Source organism: Lutra lutra, chromosome 11, assembly GCF_902655055.1.
Source record: "Lutra lutra chromosome 11, mLutLut1.2, whole genome shotgun sequence".
In the NCBI taxonomy this organism is placed as follows: Eukaryota; Metazoa; Chordata; class Mammalia; order Carnivora; family Mustelidae; genus Lutra; species Lutra lutra.
In genome coordinates, this window is record NC_062288.1 from 13,575,726 (window position 1) to 13,599,997 (window position 24,272).

The following is a 24,272-nucleotide window of genomic DNA, read 5'->3' on the forward strand; positions in this document are numbered from 1 at the left end:
CTCAGCAGGAAGCCTGCTTCCCTTCCTCTCTCTCTGCCTGCCTCTCTGCCTACTTGTGATCTCTCTCTGTCAAATAAATAAATAAAATCTTTAAAAAAAAAAATATGCATTACTTATTTGGGTTAAAGCCCACAAGAGTGGAGCTGAGAAATCTGCAGATATACCCAGCCCTGGCTGATTATTTTGTGTAGCATCTTGCATTATACACAACTGTGTGCTTTTATGTCTTATAAAAGATATTTTATTTGCATATTACCGTATCTTGAAGAGAAAGTTTGTATCATTTCCAGATGCACTTCACTAAAACACAGAGAAGCTATATATGCTCAAGATCAATTAGCACAATGCCAGGTATGCATTTACTCCTTCATTCAACATGAATTTGTCAAGTGCTGACTAAGTTCCAGACTGGTCTAGGCATAAAGATACAGCAGCGACCAAGCAAAGACTCTTACGAGGCGTATACTCTCCTGGGGAGAAGTTTAGACAGCCAGTAAGCATTACACAAGAGTAATTAGGTAAAGCCACGCCCCCAGACTCTTAATTGAGTGCTTTCTCATGCCACCAAATGATTGGTTCACTAACTGTAATGCATCGTATCATGTAGCATGCATAAGCAGATGCAAATACAATAAAAATCAGGATTCATTCTGCAGGCAGTATGGAGAGTGGATCGAGGCATCAGAGTATAAGGAGTAGAGCAAACATGAGTTCAAAGTCTGCCCTCAGCACTTTATATACCAAGGCTGCAACCTGAACAAGTTATCTAAGCTTTTAAGATTTAGTTACAGAATTTATCAACACCTATCAATACCAATTTATCAATAGCCCTGGAAGGATCAGTGTGAGGATCAAGCATGGGTCTAGCAGAATGTAGGCCAGCGTTACTGGTTCTCTCTTTCTCCAAATCAAATGTGAATCTCATCTGACTATACCACTGCATACCTAACCTGAAAGGCTAGATTAGTCATTAGTCATTAGTTTGCTTAAATTTCATCATAAAGACTGCTTTCACAAATCTGATCATATATTATATACTTAGATGATGTTCTTCTGGGATTAAAAAAAAAGGCAATATTATCCCATTATAAAAAAAAACATGCATTTTGAGAGTTTTTTTTATCAAAATACTACTCTATACTGTGGGACTATCACTCATTTTCTAGGCAGAATATGTTAGATCATCAGGGGCGCCTGGGTGGCTCAGAGGGTTGAGCCTCTGCCTTCGGGTCATGGTCTCAGGGTCCTGGGATCGAGTCCCGCATCGGGCTCTCTGCTCAGTGGGAAGCCTGCTTTCCCCCTTTCTCTCTGCCTTCCTCTCTGCCTACTTGTGATCTCTCTCTCTCTGTCAAATAAATAAATAAAATCTTAAAAAAAAAAGAATATATTAGATCATCGCTAATAAAAATGTGTATGTATACTAATGCGTCATCTTTTCTTACCAAAATATTGAGTAATATAATAAGTCCCTAAACAGTAAGTCCAGTTCCCACATCCTACCTCTCCAACCTAATTTTCTCCCTTCTTTGCAGGCTCACAACAACCCAGTGACACTGGCATTCCTTGACTCCTCAAACCTACCAGACTCCCCAGCAGTTAAACACCATGCATGGCGAGGTGTTCACCAGCCTGGTGAACCTCTGTTCACCAGCCTAATGCCTAACTGGGTCCCACCTTAAACATCTGGTTCTCAGAGAAGCCCTCTCTGACCCTCCATCCTGGCGAGGTCAGGCTGCACCGTACAGGGCGATATGGTGAAGCCTCCGGATAACGATAAATGATAGAGAAGCCTGGGTTCCCATCAGTCATCTAACAAAATGGAGTTATGCTACGGCACAAATACACAGCTGTGCAGGTCGATAAAATTTCACAAGCAGCACGATATAACAATAATGCACCTGTGATGTTAACCAGGGCTTTCAGAAGTGACCCCTCCTCTGCCATGATGCAGAATGCGTTGCTGATAACAGGGAGTTCTATTTTTTTTTTTTTTGACATATAATGTATCATTTGCCCCAGGGGTACAGGTCTATGAATCATCAGTCTTAAACAATTCACAGCACTCACCACAGCACATACCCTCCCCAGTGTCCATCACCCAGCGACCCTATCCCTCCCCCGACCCCCAGCAGCCTTCAGTTTGTTTCCTGAGATTAAGAGTCTCTTATGGTTTGTCTAACGGGGAGTTCTATTAAGGGCAACTCCTGACATGACCCAATTCTCCTCATTTCTGCTTTTATCCCTGATTGTTAGACTGCATTTTGCAGAGAACTTTGTAAGTATGTTAATGGTCTGAGGCACACTGTGACATATGTTAATAGTATATCAAGCCCTTTTTCAGGATTCTTTTTATTTGTGTCTACTGTTTATTTTCTGTTAATGTTTGTTTTCTCCACTTAAGGATTGTGCCTACCCCATCGCCCGCTGTATCGCCAGTGCCTGCCAGTTCCCAGCATACAGGAGTATGGGCAATGACCAGTCACTGGATCGATGATTTAAGACATAAGGGTGTGTCCATGTGGAAGAAACATGGTGTACGGAAGTTCAGTTTACTTAACACATGTAAAGTCTATAAAATAGTGCTGGGTTCCTAGTGAGCACTCAGTCAACGCTCTCATCATCTACCGAGTAGCACAATGGAAGAGAGAGGGTCTGTGAGAGAGAGGGCCTGACAAATGACAAGGCTGAGCATGTGCTGTGTGGTTAACCCTGTCAGAGCAGGGCTTCATGCAGTAAAGGAACCACAGTAACCCTTCCCAACAGGGGGTTCTGAGTTAATTCATTTTAACATGTGAATGTGCAACTTTAACAGCCCAAGATCTTTTCACATATTCATGGCTCAGTTCAGCACTTTCAACAATCCTGTCTTATACACATAAGCACTTCTGTGGGATAGAGCAAAGAAAGAGATCCATGCTCTATTCTCTCAGCGGATGGAAAGAAATCCGGTATCCTTAAATATTTTAAGGAAAGGTCATACATTTTTTTCCTAGACTTATGAAAATGAAACAGACAATGAAATACAAATACCTATATCTCAGGTCACTGAAATCCCACCAGCTGCTTTAAAATTAATAAAAAGAAGTTAAAACTCGAGGTCACTCTGCCTCTGCTCATCCCAGAAGTGCAACTGTGTTCCCTAAAGAAATCACTGATGCAAGCGATTCAGGGAAGTAACACCTAAGTGGAAAAAGGTACCAGTCCAAGCTGTTTTGAAAATGGATGCCTTTCATTATTTTTATTTATTAGGCTCTCATACTTTCCTTTAACTTTCATGCCATTCTTACTGTTTTCTCAAAGAGTCCATTTTCTAAGAGTCTTCCATCTAAGATAACACATTTTAGCCATCTGTATACTTTCTAGGAAATTTCTAACCTATTATCAAAAAAGAGGGATTGCTATAAAATCAAATAATTCCCCCACTGTCAGAACCTAATGTATGCAACAATTAGACACAACTCCCCCTAAGGCCTTAAGTAACAAATTTTAACATACATAACCACTTATTAATATTGCAGAGGGAAAAAGAGACCCTCCGCTGAGTACATATGCCACATGAAGGTACTCTGACGGAAATGGGCATCTGCCATCTGGTCTAGTCAACTATTCCACTTCACAGAAAGAGTATTTGTAAGCCACACCCAGGGCCTATACCAAGCTTGAATAATTAAATACAAATGCAAAATTATAATACAAAAACAGATCAAGTGTTCATCAATTGGTCTGTTGCTTCTTGCTAAAAAAAAAAAAAAAAAAAATTATTATTTTCCAGAGCTACCCTACAACCCAGCAATTGCACTACTGGGTATTTACCCTAAGGATACAAATGTAGTGATCCGAAGGGGCACTTGCACCCAAATGTTTTCAGCAGCAATGTCCACAATAGCCAAACAATGGAAAGAGCCTAGATGTCCGTCAACAGATGAATGGATAAAGAAGATGTGGTATATATATATATATATATATACACACAATGGAATACTATGCAGCCATCAAAAAAGAAATCTTGCCTTTTGCAATGAAGTGAATGGAACTAGAGGGTATTATGCTTAAGCGAAATAAGTCAATCAGAGAAAGACAATTATCATATAATCTCTCTGATACAAGGAATTTGAGAGGCAGGGCAGGGCGTTGTGGGGGGGAAGGGAGAGAAAAATGAAACAAGATGGGACCAGGGAGGAAGACAAACTCAAACCATAAGAGACTCTCAATCTGAGGAAACAAACTTAAGGCTGCTGGGGGTGGGGGGAGGGATAGGGTGGCTGGGTGATGGACACTGGGGAGGGTATGTGCTATGGTGAGTGCTGTGAATTGTGTAAGACTGATGATTCAGAGACCTGTACCCCCGAAACAAATAGTACATTATATGTTAATAAAAAAAATTGTTATTCTTCCATGGAGCCGCATTGACATTTAACCTCAAGTACATTTGTAATAAACACTTCCATTTTCAATAAGATTTCACTTTCCCTAGTTTCTTTCTAAAATTAACTCAAATTTAAGCTTATAGTTAGTGAATAAGAAAATCCCTTTGGAATAAACAGGGGGGAAATTTATGAATATTCTAAAGAATGATACCTACCTCAGGCCCTGTGATATGCATCAGACCAGAAATAGCAGAGGCAACAGCATCATAACCAGCTCGCTGAGACAGTGGGCCTGTCTGGCCATACCCTAAAATGAGAAGAATGGACATAGTCAACAGCATCATGCAAGGAGAGCAAGAGTACAATGACATGTTTGTAGCCAGAAATCCTGAGCAATTTATTACTATGAGATCGATAGTACCCCTTGAAAAGGAAGCAAAAAAAATTATTCATGATCTTATATCCCAAAACGTTGCAAACTGGTAACTTGAGGGCAAGATCCCACTGCATAAATGTTCTGTCTGGCCTGAAGAGGGTCCTGAAATGTTTTCATTTAATTTCCAACATTTTAAAAAAGCAGGAGATAGCACATAAAATGCAAATTTCTTGAAAAATCAGAAAATAGTTCAAAACTAGGCCCACACAACAACCAATTAGAGTTAATAACAGCTCTTCCCTTTATACAGGGAAACAAATTCTCCAATTTGCCATTCCTCCGCGACTCTTACTCCTTAATGCCTGAGCCTGATTCACTTATTTAATCTTGCCTCCCAGCTCCATTCATATATGCTACTCTTGTTCTATACAAAACAGTAACAAAGTAAAATAAAATAGTGTTTCTCTGGATTCTGTTTACATTTTTCGTGTGTGTGTGTGTGTGTGTGTGTGTGTATACATATATATATAAATGACGACTAAAAATTATTTCTAAAGATTTTATTTATTTATTTATTTATTTGACAGAAAGAGAGAGAGAGAGAGAGAGCATGAGCAGGGGACGGAGGGAGGAGCAAGGAGAGAGGAGAATCAGGCTCCCCGCTGAGCAGCGAGCCCAATGCAGAACTAGCTCCCAGGACCCTGGGATCATGACCTGAGCTGAAGGCAGATACTGAATCAACTGAGCCACCCAGGTGTCCCAGCTAAAATTTTTTATCATAAACAATATGATTACATAACCTAACAGTGCTTTTTAAGATTACAAAAAGAAAGTGAAGATATTACTTTTTCTTTTCTCTTTCCTTTTTTTTGGGGGGCCCTCAGCAAAAATCAAAAGAACACAAGAGTTTCTCCTGCTCTCTTCCAGTCCTGGCACTTACTGTTGAATGGAAAAGATTATTTCAGGTGCTACATGTATCTGTCTCCATATCCTATGGTATCAACCAGAGAGAGGACACATGAAATAGCCATCAGCTATTAGCTAAAATGTCCTGCATACCTCACTTTAGAAAGATCAAAAAGAGGTACCTCGGGGCCTTTGCTTGCTTCTACAGGCAGCTGGAATGCTCTCCCTCCATTTCACGCCATATATCCACACACCTCACACTCTCTCACATCCTCCAAATCTGCACTCAAACATCTCCTTACCAGAAAGACCTTCCCCAGAGAACACTTGTAAAAGAGCACTCTCACTTCTCACTTTGAATCCCCCTTACATTTGTCTCTGTAGCACTTATTACAAGATATATAATACAGCTATGTGTTTATTGATTTATTTTCTGTCTCCTCTCCTACCAAAATCTGTGCTCCAGAACTTTTTTTCTATTTGATTCACTGCTGTAGTCACAGCATCTAGAGAAGAATTTAATAACACTCACTGATAAAAATGAATGAATGAATGAATACTTGTCATATAAAACAATTTTAATAAAACAATCTATAAATTAATAAAAAAAAACTAAAGAAGTTTTTGTTTTGTTTTGTTTTTTACCAAAATGGCAATATGGGAGCTTTCTGGATTGTCCCTCTCCCACAGACACGACAAATGTACAGAGCCACGTGGAGAAATTCCCTCTGAGAGAAATCCAGAACTATTTGTTTGACTCCTATGCATTGGTGATAGAGAAAATACCCACATCTAAATGGGTGTTTAAACCCCACTCCAGGCACAACACCATATATTCAGGAGGGAACCCCCAACTCATAGCTTCTCCTCAAGGAGTGAAGGGTTTGGACCACATGTTTTGGCCCCAACTTTAAAGGCTCCCACATGAGGAGCAAGCCCCGAAGTACCTAGCTGTAAGACCAAGCAGAGCTTACATTCACGAGTCCCTTTGGACCATAACAAACAGAAAAAGAAGGTGTTGACAGGCACAGGAGCACTAACCACAGCTATCTTTCTAGGGATCAGCACAGAGGGATCAGGCAAAACCATCCATCTCCCAGTCTTTCCCTGCAAAGGGTCTCACTGCATACTTTACAAGCTGCTACCTGAGGATTTGGACTATAATTAACATATATCTAGGTGCTCACTGCAATCCCTCCTGGAACCCAAAAGAGCTAGTGGGTCACACTCATGCTCACTCCAATATGAGGTAAGCAGTGTCTCTCGGGAAAGAGCTTCTACACATGTCTGGCACATCAGCCTTTGCACCTACTGCCCAAGGGATGGGCCCCCAGATCACCTGGCTCTGACAGCCAATGGGTTTTGCAGGCACAGGGCTATACCAGACAAAGAAGCAGTTTTTAAACAGGCTCAGGAGCAAACTCCATGGCTATACATCCCAGCTCAGTGCAGAAGGAGAAGGCACAAACACCTGTCTCTCACCAGGTGTTTCACCTATCTCCCCAGAAGGGTTTGACTGCATACTTTCCCAGCTGTTGTCTGAGGTCCAGCCTCTAATCAACATGCATCTAGGTGCCAACTGCTATCATTCCCCTGGGGACACAGATGGATCTTAGCACACCCCCAACCACGAGGAGCCACAAAGAACAAAGGCAATCATAAAGATCTGAGGGAACCTGGCACTCAGACCAGACTGATTGATGAGAGTCATCTCCTACACAAGACCAGTCTCAAGACTGAGAAAGGTGGCTGTTTTAGCTAATATATAGAAACCAACATAAAGAATCAAAGAAAGTGAAGAAAGAGGAATATGTTCCAAACAAGAGAAAAAGGTAAATTTCCAGAAACTGATCTGACAGAAATAGAAATAAGTTATTTATCTGATAGAGAGCTCAAAATAACATAAAGATGCTCACCAAGATCATAAGAGTGATGTATGAACAAAGTGACAATTTCAACAAAGAGAGAGAATATCAAAAAGTGCTACAGAAATGACAGAGCTGAAGAATACAATAACTAAAGTGAAAAACTTGATGGAGACACTCAACCACAGACTAGATCAACGGGAAGAAAAGAACAAGTTAGAAGATAGGCAATGGAATACACCTAATCAGAGAAGCAAAGAGGAAAAAGAGTGAAGATAGCTTAAGGGACTTATGGGACATCATCAAAAAGAAAAATATTCACATTAAAGAGATCCCAGAAGAAGAAGAGAGAGAGAGAGGAAGAGGTAAAAGCGAATTTAAAGAAATGCCTCAAAACTGTCCTTATCTGAAAGAAAAAACAAGATGTCCAGATTCAGGTAGCCCAAGAAGTACCAAATAAGGTGAATCTAAAGAGATTCATATGCAGACACATTATAATTAAATTGTCAAAGGTGACAAAGAAAGCCAGCAAAAGAAAAGCAACTTGTTACATACAAGAAAATTGTCATAAGTCTATCAGTGGATTTTACAAAAACCATGTAGGCCAGAAGGGAGTGAATAAGATATTCAAAGTGCTGAAATAAAAAATATTGCCAGCCAAAGACACTCTCTCTAAGAGTTATCCTTCCAAATCAAAGAAGAGATAAAGAATTTTCCAGACGAACAAAAGCTGGAGGACTTCGTCACCACTAGACCAGCTTTACAAGATATGTTAAAAGGAGTCCTTCAGGATGAAATGAAAGAGTGCTAATTAGTTACATTAAAACATGGCAAGGTATAAAACTCACCAGAAAAGGTAAATATATAGTTAAATTCAGAATACTCTAATGTTGTAGTGGTGGTAGGTAAGTCACTTCTATAACTGTAATATAAAAGTTAAAAGACAAAAAAAAAAGTTAAAAGACCAAAGTATTAAGAATTCCCATAATCACAGTAATTTCCTAATGGATACATTAAAAAATGTAAATTATGAGATCAAAACCTTAAAATGTCAGGGGAGAATGTAAAAGTTCAGAAGTTTTCCATACAACCCAAGTTAGGTTGTTATCAGCTTAAAATAGACTGTTATATGGGCACTTGAGTGGCATAGTCAGTTGAGTGTCCAACTCTTGATTTCAGCTCAGGTTGTGATCTCAGAGTCATGAAATCAAGCCCCACATCAGGCTCCATGCTCAGCGATAGTCTGCTTAGGACTCTCCCTCCCTTCCCCTCTGCTCCTGTGTGCTCTCTCTCAAAAATAAATAAATAAATAAATAAATAAATAAATAAATATTTTTTTAAAAAGTAAAAGTAAAATAGACTATTATAACTGTAAGATGTTTTACATAAGCCTCACGATAGTACAAAGCAAAAACCTACAGCAGACACACAAAAGAGAAAGAAATCTAAGCATAGCACCACAGAAAATCATCAAATCATAAAAGAAAACAAAAGAGGAAGAAACAGCAGTTACAAAACAACCAGAAAACAATTAACAAAATGACACAGTAAGGTCCACACTGATCAATAATTACTTTAATGCAAATGCACTAAATTCTTCAATCAAAAGACATATAATAGCTAAACGGATTTCTTTTTAAAAAAAGACCCAACTAGGAGGAGTCAAGATGGCGGAGAAGTAGCAGGCTGAGACTACTTCGGGTAGCGGGAGATCAGCTAAATAGCTTATCTAAAGATTGCAAACACCTACAAATCCAACGGGAGATTGAAGAGAAGAAGAACAGCAATTCCAGAAACAGAAAATCAACCACTTTCTGCAAGGTAGGACTGGCGGAGAAGTGAATCCAAAGCGACGGGAAGATAGACCGCGGGGGGAGGGGCCGGGCTCCCGGCGAGCGGCGGAGCAACGGAGCAAAATCAGGACTTTTAAAGTCTGTTCCACTGAGGGACATCGCTCCAGAGGCTTAACTGGGGTGAAGCCCAGGCGGGGTAAGCGCGGCCTCAGGTCCCGCAGGGTCGCAGAAGGATCGGGGGTGTCTGAGTGTCGCAGAGCTTACCGGTATTAGAACGGGGAAGCCGGCTGCAGAGACAGAGCCGAGGAGTGACTTTCAGCTCCGGGTTGCCTTGAACCGGTCGCAGGCTCGGTCGGCTCGGAGCGCGGCCGGAGGCCAGGGTGACGGGAGTCATTTGGCGCTGTTCTCTGAGGGCGCACTGAGGAGTGGGGCCCCGGGCTCTCGGCTCCTCCGGGCCAGAGACCGGGAGGCCGCCATCTTTATTCCCGTCCTCCGGACTCTACGGAAAGCGCTCAGGGAACAAAAGCTCCCGAAAGCGAACCCGAGCGGATGACTCACCGCGGCCCCGGGTAAGGGCGGTGCAACTCCGCCTGGGGCAAAGACGCTTGAGAATCACTACAACGGGCCCCTCCCCCAGAAGATCTACGGGAAACCCAGCCAGGACCAAGTTCACCTACCAAGGAGAACGGCGGAATTCCAGAGGAGAAGAAAGCAAAGCACGGAACTCATGGCTTTCTCCCCATGATTTTTTAGCCTTGCAGTTAATTTAATTTTTTTTTTCTTTTTCAATTTTTTTTCTTTTTCTCTTCTTCTGCTATTTTTTTTTTTAACTTTTACCGTTTTCTTTTTTTAACGTTTTTTAAATAGTTTATCTAATATATATATTTTTTTTTCCTCTTTTTATATTTTTTCTTTATCGGCTTTCTTTTTTTTAATAGTTTTTTTTTTTCTTTCTTTCTGAACCCCTTTTTATCCCCTTTCTCCCCCCTCACAATTCAGGATCTCTTCTGATTTGGCTAAAGCATATTTTCCTGGGGTTGTTGCCACCCTTTTAGTATTTTACTTGCTCCTTCATAAACTCTTATCTGGACAAAATGACCAAGGCGGAAAAATTCACAACAAAAAAAAGAACAAGAGGCAATACCAAAGGCTAGGGACCTAATCAATACAGACATTGGTAATATGTCAGATATAGAGTTCAGAATGACGATTCTCAAGGTTCTAGCCGGGCTTGAAAAAGGCATGGAAGATATTAAAGCAACCCTCTCGGGAGATATAAAAGCCCTTTCTGGAGAAATAAAAGAACTAAAATCTAACCAAGTTGAAATCAAAAAAGCTATTAATGAGGTGCAATCAAAAATGGAGGCTCTCACTGCTAGGATAAATGAGGCAGAAGAAAGAATTAGCGATATAGAAGACCAAATGACAGAGAATAAAGAAGCTGAGCAAAAGAGGGACAAAGAGCTACTGGACCATGAGGGGAGAATTCGAGAGATAAGTGACACCATAAGACGAAACAACATTAGAATAATTGGGATTCCAGAAGAAGAGGAAACAGAGAGGGGAGCAGAAGGTATATTGGAGAGAATTATTGGAGAGAATTTCCCCAATATGGCAAAGGGAACAAGCATCAAATCCAGGAGGTTCAGAGAACCCCCCTCAAAATCAATAAGAATAGGTCTACACCCCGTCACCTAATAGTAAAATTGACAAGTCTAGTGACAAAGAAAAGATCCTGAAAGCAGCCCGGGAAAAGAAGTCTGTAACGTACAATGGTAAAAATATTAGATTGGCAGCAGACTTATCCACAGAGACCTGGCAGGCCAGAAAGAGCTGGCATGATATATTCAGAGTACTAAATGAGAAAAACATGCAGCCAAGAATACTATATCCAGCTAGGCTATCATTGAAAATAGACGGAGAGATTAAAAGCTTCCAGGACAAACAAAAACTGAAAGAATTTGCAAATACCAAACCAGCTCTACAGGAAATATTGAAAGGGGTCCTCTAAGCAAAGAGAGACCCTCAAGTAGTAGATCAGAAAGAAACAGAGACAATATACAATAACAGTCACCTTACAGGCAATACAATGGCACTAAATTCATATCTCTCAATACTTACCCTGAATGTTAATGGGCTAAATGCCCCAATCAAAAGACACAGGGTATCAGAATGGATAAAAAAACAAAAACCATCTATATGTTGCCTACAAGAAACTCATCTTACACCTGAAGACACCTCCAGGTTTAAAGTGAGGGGGGTGGAAAAGAATTTACCATGCTAATGGACATCAGAAGAAAGCAGGAGTGGCAATCCTTATATCAGATCAATTAGATTTTAAGCCAAAGATTATAATAAGAGATGAGGAAGGACACTATATCATACTCAAAGGAACTGTCCAACAAGAAGATCTAACAATTATAAATATCTATGCCCCTAACGTGGGAGCAGCCAACTATATAAACCAATTAATAACAAAATCAAAGAAACACATCGACAAGAATACAATAATAGTAGGGGATTTTAACACTCCCCTCACCAACACCATAATTCCTATCAAAGTACCATCCATTTTTTTCAAAGAAATGGAACAAATAATCCTAAAATTTATATGGAACCAGAAAAGACCTCGAATAGCCAAAGCAACATTGAAAAAGAAAGCCAAAGTTGGTGGCATCACAATTCCGGACTTCCAGCTCTATTACAAAGCTGTCATCATCAAGACAGCATGGTACTGGCACAAAAACAGACACATAGATCAATGGAACAGAATAGAGAGCCCAGAAATGGACCCTCAACTCTATGGTCAACTCATCTTCGACAAAGCAGGAAAGAATGTCCAATGGAACAAAGACAGCCTCTTCAATAAATGGTGTTGGGAAAGTTGGACAGCCACATGCAGAAAAATGAAATAGGATCATTTCCTTACACCACACACGAAAATAGACTCAAAATGGATGAAGGATCTCAATGTGAGAAAGGAATCCATCAAAATCCTCGAGGAGAACACAGGCAGCAACCTCTTCGACGTCAGCCGCAGCAACATCTTCCTAGGAACATCACCAAAGGCAAGGGAAGCAAGGGCAAAAATGAACTTTTGGGATTTTATCAAGATCAAAAGCTTTTGCACAGCAAAGGAAACAGTTAAAAAACCAAAAGACAACTGACAGAATGGGAGAAGATATTTGCAAATGACATATCAGATAAAGGGCTAGTGTCCAAATCTATAAAGAACTTAGCAAACTCAACACCCAAAGAACAAATAATCCAATCAAGAAATGGGCAGAGGACATGAACAGACATTTCTGCAAAGAAGACATCCAGATGGCCAACAGACACATGAAAAGTGCTCCATATCACTCGGCATCAGGGAAATACAAATCAAAACCACCATGAGATATCACCTCACACCAGTCAGAATGGCTAAAATTAACAAGTCAGGAAATGACAGATGCTGGCGAGGATGCGGAGAAAGGGGAACCCTCCTACACTGTTGGTGGGAATGCAAGCTGGTGCAACCACTCTGGAAAACAGCATGGAGGTTCCTCAAAAGGTTGAAAATAGAACTACCCTATGACCCTGCAATTGCACTGCTGGGTATTTACCCTAAAGATACAACATAGTGATCCGAAGGGGCACATGCACCCGAATGTTTATAGCAGCAATGTCTACAATAGCCAAACTATGGAAAGAACCTAGATGTCCATCTACAGATGAATGGATAAAGAAGATGTGGTATACATACACAATGGAATACTATGCAGCCATCAAAAGAAATGAAATCTTGCCATTTGCGACGACGTGGATGGAACTAGAGGGTATCATGCTTAGCGAAATAAGTCAATCGGAGAAAGACAACTATCATATGATCTCCCTGATATGAGGGAGAGGAGATGCAACATGGGGGGTCGAGGGGGTAGGAGAAGAGTAAATGAACAAGATGGGATTGGGAGGGAGACAAACCATAAGTGACTCTTAATCTCACAAAACAAACTGAGGGTTGATGGGGGGAGGGGGTTGGGAGAGGGGGTGGGGTTATGGATATCGGGGAGGGTATGTGCTATGGTGAGTGTTGTGAAGTGTTTTAAACCTGGCGATTCGCAGACCTGTACCCCTGGGGATAAAAATATATGTTTATAAAGCTGTAAAAAAAAAAAAAAGAAAGAAAGAAAGAAAGGATGAATCCCCAAGTTTTGTAGCAACATGGACGGGACTGGAAGAGATTATGCTGAGTGAAATAAGTCAAGCAGAGAGAGTCAATTATCATATGGTTTCACTTATTTGTGGAGCATAACAAATAGCATGGAGGACAAGGGGAGATGGAGAGGAGAAGGGAGTTGAGGGAAATTGGAAGGGGAGGTGAACCATGAGAGACTATGGACTCTGAAAAACGATCTGAGAATTTTGAAGGGGTGGGGGGTGGGAGGTTGGGGGCACCAGGTGGTGGGTATTGTAGAGGGCACAGATTGCATGGAGCACTGGATGTGGTGCAAAAATAATGAATACTGTTATGCTGAAAAAAATAAAAAATTAAAAAAAAAAGACCCAACTACATGCTGCCTGCAAGAGATTTATTTAAGCTTCAAGTACAGAGACTGAAAATGAAGGGATAGAAAAAATATTCTATGCAAATGAAACCAAAAGAAAGCAGGGGTATACTTATATCAAGTAAAATAGACTTTCAGCCAAAGACTCCAATCAGAGACAAAGAAGGGCATTACATAATGATAAAAAAGTTAATCCAATGAGAAGATATAACATTTGTAAATATTTATGAACCTAACATAGAAGCAACTAAATATTTAAAGCAAATATTAACAGACATGCAGGGAGAAATAGACAGCAATACAGTAACAATAGGGTTGACTACCCTACTCTCAACAATGGATAGATAATAAAGAAAGAAAATCAATACGAAACCATTGCACTTAAACTACACATTAAACCAGATAGATTTAACAGACATTTATAGAACAGTCCATCCAACAGCAGCAAAATACAAATTTTGCTCAAGCATACACCTGAAAGCTTCTCCAGGATAGATCGTATGTTACACTGCAAAACTAGTCTTAATTAATTTAAGAAGATTGAAACCTTCTCAAGCACTTTTTCTAATCATGAAGGTATTAAACTAGAAATCAATTATAAGAAGAAAGTTGGAAAATTCACAAATACATGGAGATTAAAAAACATGCTCCTGAAGGAAAAAAAAATGGGTCAAAGAGGAAATCAAAAGATAAACCAAAAAAATATCTTGAGACAAATGAAAATGAAAATACAACTTAATAAAACTTGTAAGATATAGTAAAAGCCATTCTAAGAGGGAAGTATACAGTGAAAAATGCCTACACTGAGAAAAAAGAAAGACCTCAAACAACCTAATTTTGCACTTCAAGGAACTAGAAAAAAGGAGAACAAACTAAGGCCAAAGTTACCAGATGGAAGGAAATAACAAAAATCAGTACAGGTAAATATGAAAAACTAAGAAAACAATTTTTAGCTAGATAATTAAGAAAAAAGAGACAAAACTCAAGTAAGAAAAATCAGAAATGAAAGACAAATTACAATTGATACCACAGAAATACAAAGGATATAAAAGACTATTATGAACAATTATACAACAACAAACCAGACAACCTGTAATAAATGGATAAATTCCTACATATGACCTACCAGGAATGATTCATGAAGAATTATAAAATCTGAACCAACCAATTACTAATAAGGAGATTGTATCAATAATCAAAAACAACCTAAAGTGCAAAAGTCCAAGACCAAATGGCTTCACTGGTGAATTCTACTATAAATATCTAAAGAGGAATTAATATCAAACCTTCTCAAATACTTCCCAAAAATAGAAGAGGAGGGAATGCTACTAAAGTCATTTTACAAGGTCAGCATTACCCTGAAACCAAAACCAACTAGGACACTATAAGAAAAGAAAATTACAGGTCAATAACCCCAATGATACAAAAGTCCTCAGCAAAAATTAGCAAACCAAATTCAATAGAACATTTTTTTAAGATTTTATTTATTTATTTGACAGATAGATCACAAGTAGGCAGAGAGGCAGGCAAAAAGAGGAAAGGAAGCAGGCTCCCCGCCGAGCAGAGAGCCCAACACGGGGCTCAATCCCAGGACCCTGGGATCATGACCCGAGCGGAAGGCAGAGGCTTTAACCCACTGAGCTACCCAGGCGCCCCTCAATAGAACATTAATACATCATGACCAAGTGGGATTTATTCCAGGAATGAAAGGATGGTTCACATCCACAAATCAATCAATGTGATATATCACATCAATAAAGTAAAGGATAAAAATCATATGACCATCTCAATAGATACAAATAAAGCATCTGACAAAATTCAACAACCATTTCTAATAAAAGCTCTGAACAAATTGACTATGGAGGGAATGTAGCACAACATAATAAAGGCCATATATGCCAAACCCAGAGCTAACACCATATGAAATGGTGAAAAGCCAAAAGCTTTTCCTCTAAAATCAGGAACAAAACAATAGTACCTACTCTCACACCACTTCTATTCAACATAGTATTGGAAGACCTACCCAAAGCAATTAAGCAAGGAAAAGAAATAAAATGCATTCAAATCAGAAAGGAAGAAGTAAAACTGTTTTTGAATGATGTGATCTTACATAGAGAAAACCCTAAGGAGTCCATCAAAAAACTGTGAGACAAATTTAGTAAAATGTCAGAATACAAAATCATTATGCAAAAATCTGTTGCATCTGAGGTGCCTCAGGGGTTCAGTCGGTAGGCTCCAACTCTTGGTTTCGCTCGGGTCATGATCTCCAAGTTGTGATCAAGCTCCATTTTGGGGCTTTGTGCTCAGGGGTAAAGTCTGCCTGAGATTTTCTCTTTCCCTCTGCCCCTCCCCCATTCATATCTCTTTTGTTCTCTCCCTCCCTCACTCAAATAAATACATAAATTTTTTTTAAAGATTTATTTATTTATTTATTTGTTAGAGAGAGAGCGAACAAGCACAGGCAGACAGAGAGGTAGGCAGAGGCAGAGGGAGAAGCAGGCTCCCTGCTGAGCAAGGAGCCCGATGTGGGACTCGATCCCAGAATACCGGGATCATGACCTGAGCTGAAGGCAGCCGCCCAACCAACTGAGCCACCCAGGCGTCCCAATACATAAAATTTTTAAAATCTGTTGCATTTCTATATACCAACAACAAATCATATGAAAGAAAAGTGAAGAAAGCAATCCCATTTACAGTAGTACCAAAAATAATAAAATACTGGGGGACTTGAATGGCTCAGATAGTTAAGCATTTGCCTTCAGCTCAGGTCATGATCTTCAGGTCCTAGGATTGAGCCGCACATCAGCCTCCCAGTTCAGCAGCGAGTCTGTTTCTCCCTCTCCCTCTCCCCATACTTGTGCTCTCTCTGTCTCTCAAGTGAATAAATAAAATCTCTAAAAAATACATGTGTAATATATTAACCAAAAAGATAAAAGATCTATACACTGAAGATTATAAATAAACACTGATGGAAGAAACTGAAGACACATTAAATGGAAAGATAACTCATGCTCTTGGACTAGAAAAATTAACACTGTTAAAACATCAACACTACCCAAAGCCATCTACAGATTCAACATAATTTCTATCAAAATCCCAATGGCACTTTTTATGGAATTGGAAAAATAATCCTAAAATTTATATGAAACCACAAAAGACCCCAAATAGCCAAAGCTAATGTAAGGAAAAGAACAAAGCTGGAGACATCACACTTCCTGATTTCAAAATATATTACAAAGCTACAGTAATCAAAACAGTATGTGGTACTGGCATAAAAACAGACAAATGGACCAATGGAACAAAATACAGAGCCCAAAACTAAACCCATGCATATATGGTCAACTAATCTTTGACAAGAGTACCAAGAACACAGAATGGTAATGGATAGTCTGTCCAATAAATGGTGCTGAAAAAAAAAGATATGTACATGCAAAAAAAAATTGAAATAGATCCCTATCTTACACTATACACAAAAATCAACTCAAAATGGTTTAAAGACTTAAATATAATATCTGAAATCATAAAATTTCTAGAAGAAAACATAAAGATAAAGCTCCTTCACACTGACCTTGGCAATAATTTTTGGATATGACACCAAAACCATAGGCAAAAATAGACAAATGGAATTATATTAAACTAAAAAGACTTTTGTGAAGCAAAGGGAACAATCAGAAATTAAAAGGCAACCTACAGAATGGGAGAAAGTATTTGCAAACCATGTTTCTGATAAAGGGTTAATATCCAAAATTTATATGAAACTCATACAACCAAGTAGCACCAAAAAATCAAATAATCTGATTTAAAAATGGGCAAACAGAACCTGAATAGATATTTTTCCAAAGAAGACATAACAAAAGACCAACAGTTACATGAAAAGATGCTCAACTTCACTAATCATCAGGGAAATGCAAATCAAACTCACAGTGAGATATTACCACATCCTTGTTAGGATAGCTATTATCAAAAAGACAAGAGCTAACAAATATTGGCAAGGTCATGGAAAAAAGGGAACTCCTCAGCAATATTGATAAGAATGTAAATTGGTGTAGCTATTACAGAAAACATTATGAAAATTCCTCAATAAAACAAATTTAAAATGGAACTATCCTATGATCCAGCGATCCCATTTCTGGGTACATATATCCAAATAAAATAAAATCAGTGCCTCCATAAGGTATCTGAACTCCTATATTCACTGTAGCATTATTCACAATAGCAAAGATACAGAAACATGCTGTGCACTTTAAATATACACAATTTTGTCAATTTTTCTGATGTGGCTTGGGAATAAAGAAAAAATATAGATATGTAAAATAAAATCCCCAGATAAAATTATCACTTAACATTAAGAAATTAAAGTAGTTCAAGATTAAATTATATTTATCATTAATGATGACAGAAAAGATATCACAACATGTATCTCCTTTATGCATTATTATGGAAAGTTTCACACATAAAGTAGAGAGAATCATACAATAAATCCATCAGCAACTTCCATAATTATTTATTCAGACAGTCTTCTTTCCACTACATTTATTTTTCAGTTAAAACTATTATATGACTCAGAGGTCCAAGATGGCGGAGGAATAGAAGATCTGAATTTCGTCTGTTCCCAGGAATTCAGCTAGATAGTTATCAAACCATTCTGAACATGTACAAACTCAATAGGAGATCAAAGAAAAGAATAGCAGCAATTATATGAACAGAAAAATGACCACTTTCTGGAAGGTAAGACATACTTTGAGTGAATCTGGGGCAATATATGGGAAGACAGACTGTGAGGGGGAGGGAGACTCCATCAGCCGGCTCCTGTCAAGCAACAGAGCAGTGGAGCACAAAATTGGAACTTTCAGAAGTCTGCTCCACTGAGGGACATCACTCCAGTGGCTAATCAGGGGTGGAACCCTTGCTGGAACAGTGTTGTCTCAGGACTCTAGGGGTCACAGAAAGGGGGGCCCGAGTGTGGCAGAGCTCCCAGTTTTGGAGCAGAGAAGCCAGTCACAACCAGTGAGCAGAGGAGTGGGTTGCCAGCTCAGGGTTGCCATAAACTATGATCTGCAGCACCACTGGACCACTAGTCTTTGAGCAGGGACCCAAAAAGTGGCAGATCTGGGGAGACTCCCCTTCCTCCCCCTGGGAGGAGGAGCACAGGAGCACACCACAGGATCCCACCTCAGGAATGTGCTAGAATTGGAGACTCCAAATGGGATCTTGAGCCTAAGAGAAATTCTCGGTCACAGGCCAGGTGAGTAGAGAGTGTAGCCGGAGACCAGGGAGACAGGAATGATTCACTGTTTTTCCCTGAGGGCTTACTGAGGAGAGGGGCCAAGCACTCAGCTCAGAGACTGGGAGGCAGCCATTTTCTTTTTCTTTTCTTTTTTTTTTTTTTCAGCATAACAGTATTCCTTGTTTTTGCACCACACCCAGTGCTCCATGCAATCCGTGCCCTCTCTAATACCCACCACCTGGTTCCCCCAACCTCCCACCTCCCACCACTTCAAACCCCTCAGATTGTTTTTCAGAGTCCATAGTCTCTCATGGTTCACCTCCCCTTCCATTCATTCTCATCCTCTAAAGCTGCACAGAAAGCCTTCAGAGAACAAAAGCCACATATAGCTAACCAGAGCAGATTACTTAGCCTGGTCCCTCACAGTGCAACTCCACCTGGGGAAAAGACACCTGAGAATTAATGCAACAGGCCCCTCCCCCAGGAGATCAACAAGAACATCCAGTCAAGACCAAGTTTACTGATCAATGAGAACTGCAAATCTCCAGCCATAGCGGAATACAGCACATAGAATTCATGGGGTTTTTCCCCATGATTCTTTAGTCTTTCAAAGTTAATTTTTTTCATTTTCTATTTCTTTTTCTTTAATTTTTCTCTCCTTTTTTTTAAGATTGTATTTATTTATTTGAGAGAGAGAGAGAATGAGATAGAGAGAGAGCATGAGAGGGGGGAGGTCAGAGGGAGAAGCAGACTCCCTGCTGAGCAAGGAGTCTGATGCAGGACCTGATCCCAGGACTCCAGGATCATGACCTGAACCAAAAGCAGTTGCTTAACCAACTGAGCCACCCAGGTGCCCCTTTTCTTTCCTTTTTCAACCAACTTTTTATTAATTCCTTTTTTAAAATCTTTTTTTAAAAATGTTCATTTTTACAGTCATATTCTATCCCTTCATTGTATTTAACTTTATTTGTGTGTGTGTATATATATATTTTTTTTTCTTCCTTTCTTTAAAATTTTGGGATGCAGATTCATATAACAGACCAAAATATACCCTAAATCTAGTGTATGGCTTTGTTCTAGTAACCTGCCTGATCACATTCTCTCATTATTTTTTAATCTTTCTCCTTTCTTTTTTCAATCAACTTCTTATCAATTCCTTTTTTAAAAAACTTTTTTAATTTTCATTTTTATAGTCATAGTCATCCCTTCATCATATTTACCCTCATTTTTGTATATATGTAAGTTTTCCTTTCTTTAAAATTTTGGGTGACAGTTTCTTCTAATAGACCAAAATACATGCACAGTCTAGTGTGTGGCTCTGTTCTATTCACCAACCTGATCATATTCTTTTTCCCCACCCCCACCTCAAGTTTCAGGTCTTCTCTGATTAATTTAGCAAATATTTTTCTGGGGTCAATGTTACCCTTTTAGCATTTTGTTCTCTCATTCATCTATTCTTCTCTCAACAAAATGACAACATGTAAAAACTCACCTCAAAAAAATAGAAAAAAATAGAAAAAGAGGTAGTACCAATTGCCAGAGACCTAATCAATATGGACATTAGTAAGATGTTGGAACTAGAGTTCAAAATAACTATTATAAAGATGCTAGCTGGGCTTGAAAAAAAGCACAGAATATACTAGAAAATCCCTTTCTGGAGAACGAAAATCTAACTAAGTTGAAATCAAAAAGTCTTTTAATGAGGTGCAATAAAAAATGGAGGCTCTTACTGTTAGGATAAATGAGGCAGAAGAGAGCATTAGTGACACAGACCACATGATGGAGAAAAAAAGAAGCTGAGAAATGGAGAGATAAACAAGTATTGGATCACGAGGGGAGAATTCAAGAGATAAGTGTTCTCATAAAGCAAAATAATATTAGCATAATTAGGATTCCAGAAAAAGAAGAGAGAGGGGTAGGAGTTATACTGGAGCAAATTATAGCAGAGAACTTCCCTAATTTGCAGAAGGAAACAGCATCAAAATCCAGGAGGCACAGAGAACCCCCCTCAAAATCAATAAAAATGGGCAAATACCCTGACATCTAATAGTAAAACTTACAAATCTCAGAGACAAAAAGAAAATCCTAAAAGCAACTTGGGACAAGAGGTCTGTAACCTACAATGATAAAAACATTAGATTGGCAGCAGACCTATCCACAGAGACCTGGCAGGCCAGAAAGGACTGGCATGATATATTCAGGGTACTAAACAAGAAAAATATGCAGCCAAGAATGCTATATCCAGCTAGGCTACCACTGAAAATAGAAGGAGAGATAAAAAGCTTCCAAGACAAACAAAAACTAAAAGAATTTGCAATCACCAAACCAGCCCTACAGGAAATATTGAAAGGGTTGCTCTAAGCAAAGAGAAAGCCTAAAAGTAACATAGCCAGAAAGGAATAGAGACAATACACAGTAACAGTCACCTTACAGGCAATACAATGGCACGAAATTCATATCTTCCAATAGTTATCCTGAATGTAAATGGGCTAAATGCCCCAATCAAAAGACATAAGGTATCAGGCTGGATAAACAAAAACAAAAACAAAACAAGACCCATCGATATGCTGTCTGCAAGAGACTCGTTTTAGACCCAAAGACACCCCATATTTAAAGTGAGGGGGTAGAAAACCATTTACCTACACTGTTGGTGGGAATGCAAGCTGGTGCAGCCACTCTGGAAAACAGGATGAGGTTCCTCAAAAAGTTGAAAATAGAGTTACCCTACAACCCAGCAATAGCACTACCGGGTATATACCCCAAAGATACAGATGTAGTGAAAAGAAGGGGGCACCTGAACCCCAATATTTATAGCATCAATGTCCATAATAGCTAACCTATGGAAAGAGCCTAGATGTCCGTTGACAGATGAATGGATAAAGAAGATGCGATGTGTATGTATATACAATGGAATATTACATGACCATCAAAAAATGAAATCTTGCCATTTGCAATGATGTGGATGGAAATAGAGGGTATTATGCTAAGCAAAATAAGTCAGAGAAAGACAATTATCATATGATCTCACTGATATGTGGAATTTGAGAAACAAGGCAGAGGATCATGGGGGATGAGACGAAAAAATGAAATGGGATGAAACCAGAGAGGGAGACAAACCATAACAGACTCAGTCTCAGGAAACAAACTGAGGGTTGCTGGAGCGGAGGGAGGTGGGAGGGGTGGGGTGGCTGGGTGATGGACATTAGGGAGGGTATGTGCTGTGGTGAGTACTGTGAATTATGTAAGACTGATGAATCACAGACCTGTACCCCTGAAACAAATAATACATTTTATGTTAATAAAAAATTTTTTAATTTTTTATTAAAAATCTTTCTAAAAAACTATTATATGAAGAACAAAGTAAAACCATAAAAAAAAAGTCTTGATTCAGGTAAAAACCAGTCATACAAAATCCTACTCTCTGTCATATTTGTATTCCAATTTCAAAAAAAAAAAAAAATCTGTAAACTCTGAACTGTTACTTTTTAAATCTTTAGATAAGCATAAATGGGATACCTAGGGAACATAATGGGAAACAATATTAAGGCAACATTCTCTATGCAAAAATACAGATATTAATATCAAGAATTAGGAGTGAGGGGCGCCTGGGTGCCTAAGTGGGTTAAAGCCTCTGCCTTCGGCTCAGGTCATGATCCCAGGGTGCTGCGATCGAGCCCCGCATCGGGCTCTCTGCTCAGCAGGGAGCCTGCTTCCTCCTCTCTCTCTCTCTGCCTGCCTCTCTGCCTACTTGTGATCTCTGTCTGTCAAATAAATAAATAAAATCTTGAAAAAAAAAAGAATTAGGAATGAATTTACATTCCAGAGCATGTAGTTTACAACTATAAAGGGCACCCTACACCAGGCTTCCAGTATTCCACAAAATAGTTTTTTTTTTTAATTTTTATTTTTTTCAGCATAACAGTATTCATTATTTTTGCACCACACCCAGTGCTCCATGCAATCCGTGCCCTCTACAATACCCACCACCTGGTGCCCCCAACCTCCCACCCCCCACCCCTTCAAAATTCTCAGATCGTTTTTCAGAGTCCATAGTCTCTCATGGTTCACCTCCCCTTCCAATTTCCCTCAACTCCCTTCTCCTCTCCATCTCCCCTTGTCCTCCACAAAATAGTTTTTAACACAACGGTATCACCAGCATTAAACTGGCCCCCTGGAGCAGAGATAAGCTCCACCATAAGATAGGAACGCTGGGTTCCGTGAACCACCTGTTATCTCAACAGGAAGTCAAGAGAAGGAATTAAGTTTCAGTCCACTCTCAGTGAGGAAAAAACTCAGGTGCTCAGGAATCTGGGCCAGGAGCCCAAATCCCTCAAATGGGACAAATCGAGGACCCTCACCATGAGCACAACTCTAAAGGGAGTCTTCTAAATAAAGGCCTGCAGGAAAATATGCTCAGAAAAACAAACAACTTGCTAAATAAAAGTTTACCATAATAGAGGCCTTGTGATACAAATTCTTTTGTTCAGTTTACAACAAAGAGGAGGCATAAATACCTCATTACTTTAAATTACAACTTCCAAATACTTCTTTTATATATATTTTTTAAAGATTTTTATTTATTTATTTGAGATAGAGAGTGAGAGAGAGCATGAGAGGGGAGAAGGTCAGAGAAAAAAGCAACCAGACTCCCCACGGAGCTGGGAGCCCGACGTGGGGCTCAATCCCAGAACTCTGGGATCACGACCTGAGCCGAAGGCAGTTGTTTAACCAACTGAGCCACCCAGGTGCCCCCAAGTACTTCTTTTAAAGAGAAACAGGGGCACCTGAGTGGCTGAGTCAGTTAAGGATCCAACTCTTGATTTTGCTCAGGTCATAATCTCAGGATGCTCAGATAGAGCCAGGCATCAGGCTCTGCATTGGGCGTGGAGCCTGCTTAAGATTCTATCTCTCCGGGTTCCTGGGTGGCTCAGTGGGTTGAAGCCTCTGCCTTCGGCTCAGGTCATGATCTCAGGGTCCTGGGATCAAGCCCTGCATTGGACTCTCTGCTCAGCCAGGAGACTGCTTCCCTCCCTCTCTCTCTGCCTGCTTCTCTGCCTACTTGTGATCTCTGTCTGTCAAATAAATAAATAAAATATTTAAAAAAAAAAAAAGATTCTATCTCTCCCTCTGCCCTTCCCTGCAACTCAAGTGTGCACATACTCTCTATCTCTCTCAAAAATAATTTAATTTT

General features: G+C 39.5%; 1 protein-coding gene across 11 annotated transcripts in view; it reads right to left on the reverse strand.

The window, feature by feature from the left end:
- Positions 1-24,272, reverse strand: part of SUGCT (succinyl-CoA:glutarate-CoA transferase) — an 802,332-nt gene that overhangs the window by 682,972 nt on the left and 95,088 nt on the right. For all 11 annotated transcript variants that reach the window (XR_007121423.1, XM_047694504.1, XM_047694502.1 and 8 more), the window contains exon 7: positions 4,583-4,674. Coding sequence is in view for 10 of the 11 variants with exons in the window: in XM_047694504.1 (XP_047550460.1) it covers positions 4,583-4,674 (92 nt within the window). In the remaining variant the exon portion in view is untranslated. The remainder of the gene's footprint in view (positions 1-4,582; positions 4,675-24,272) is intronic.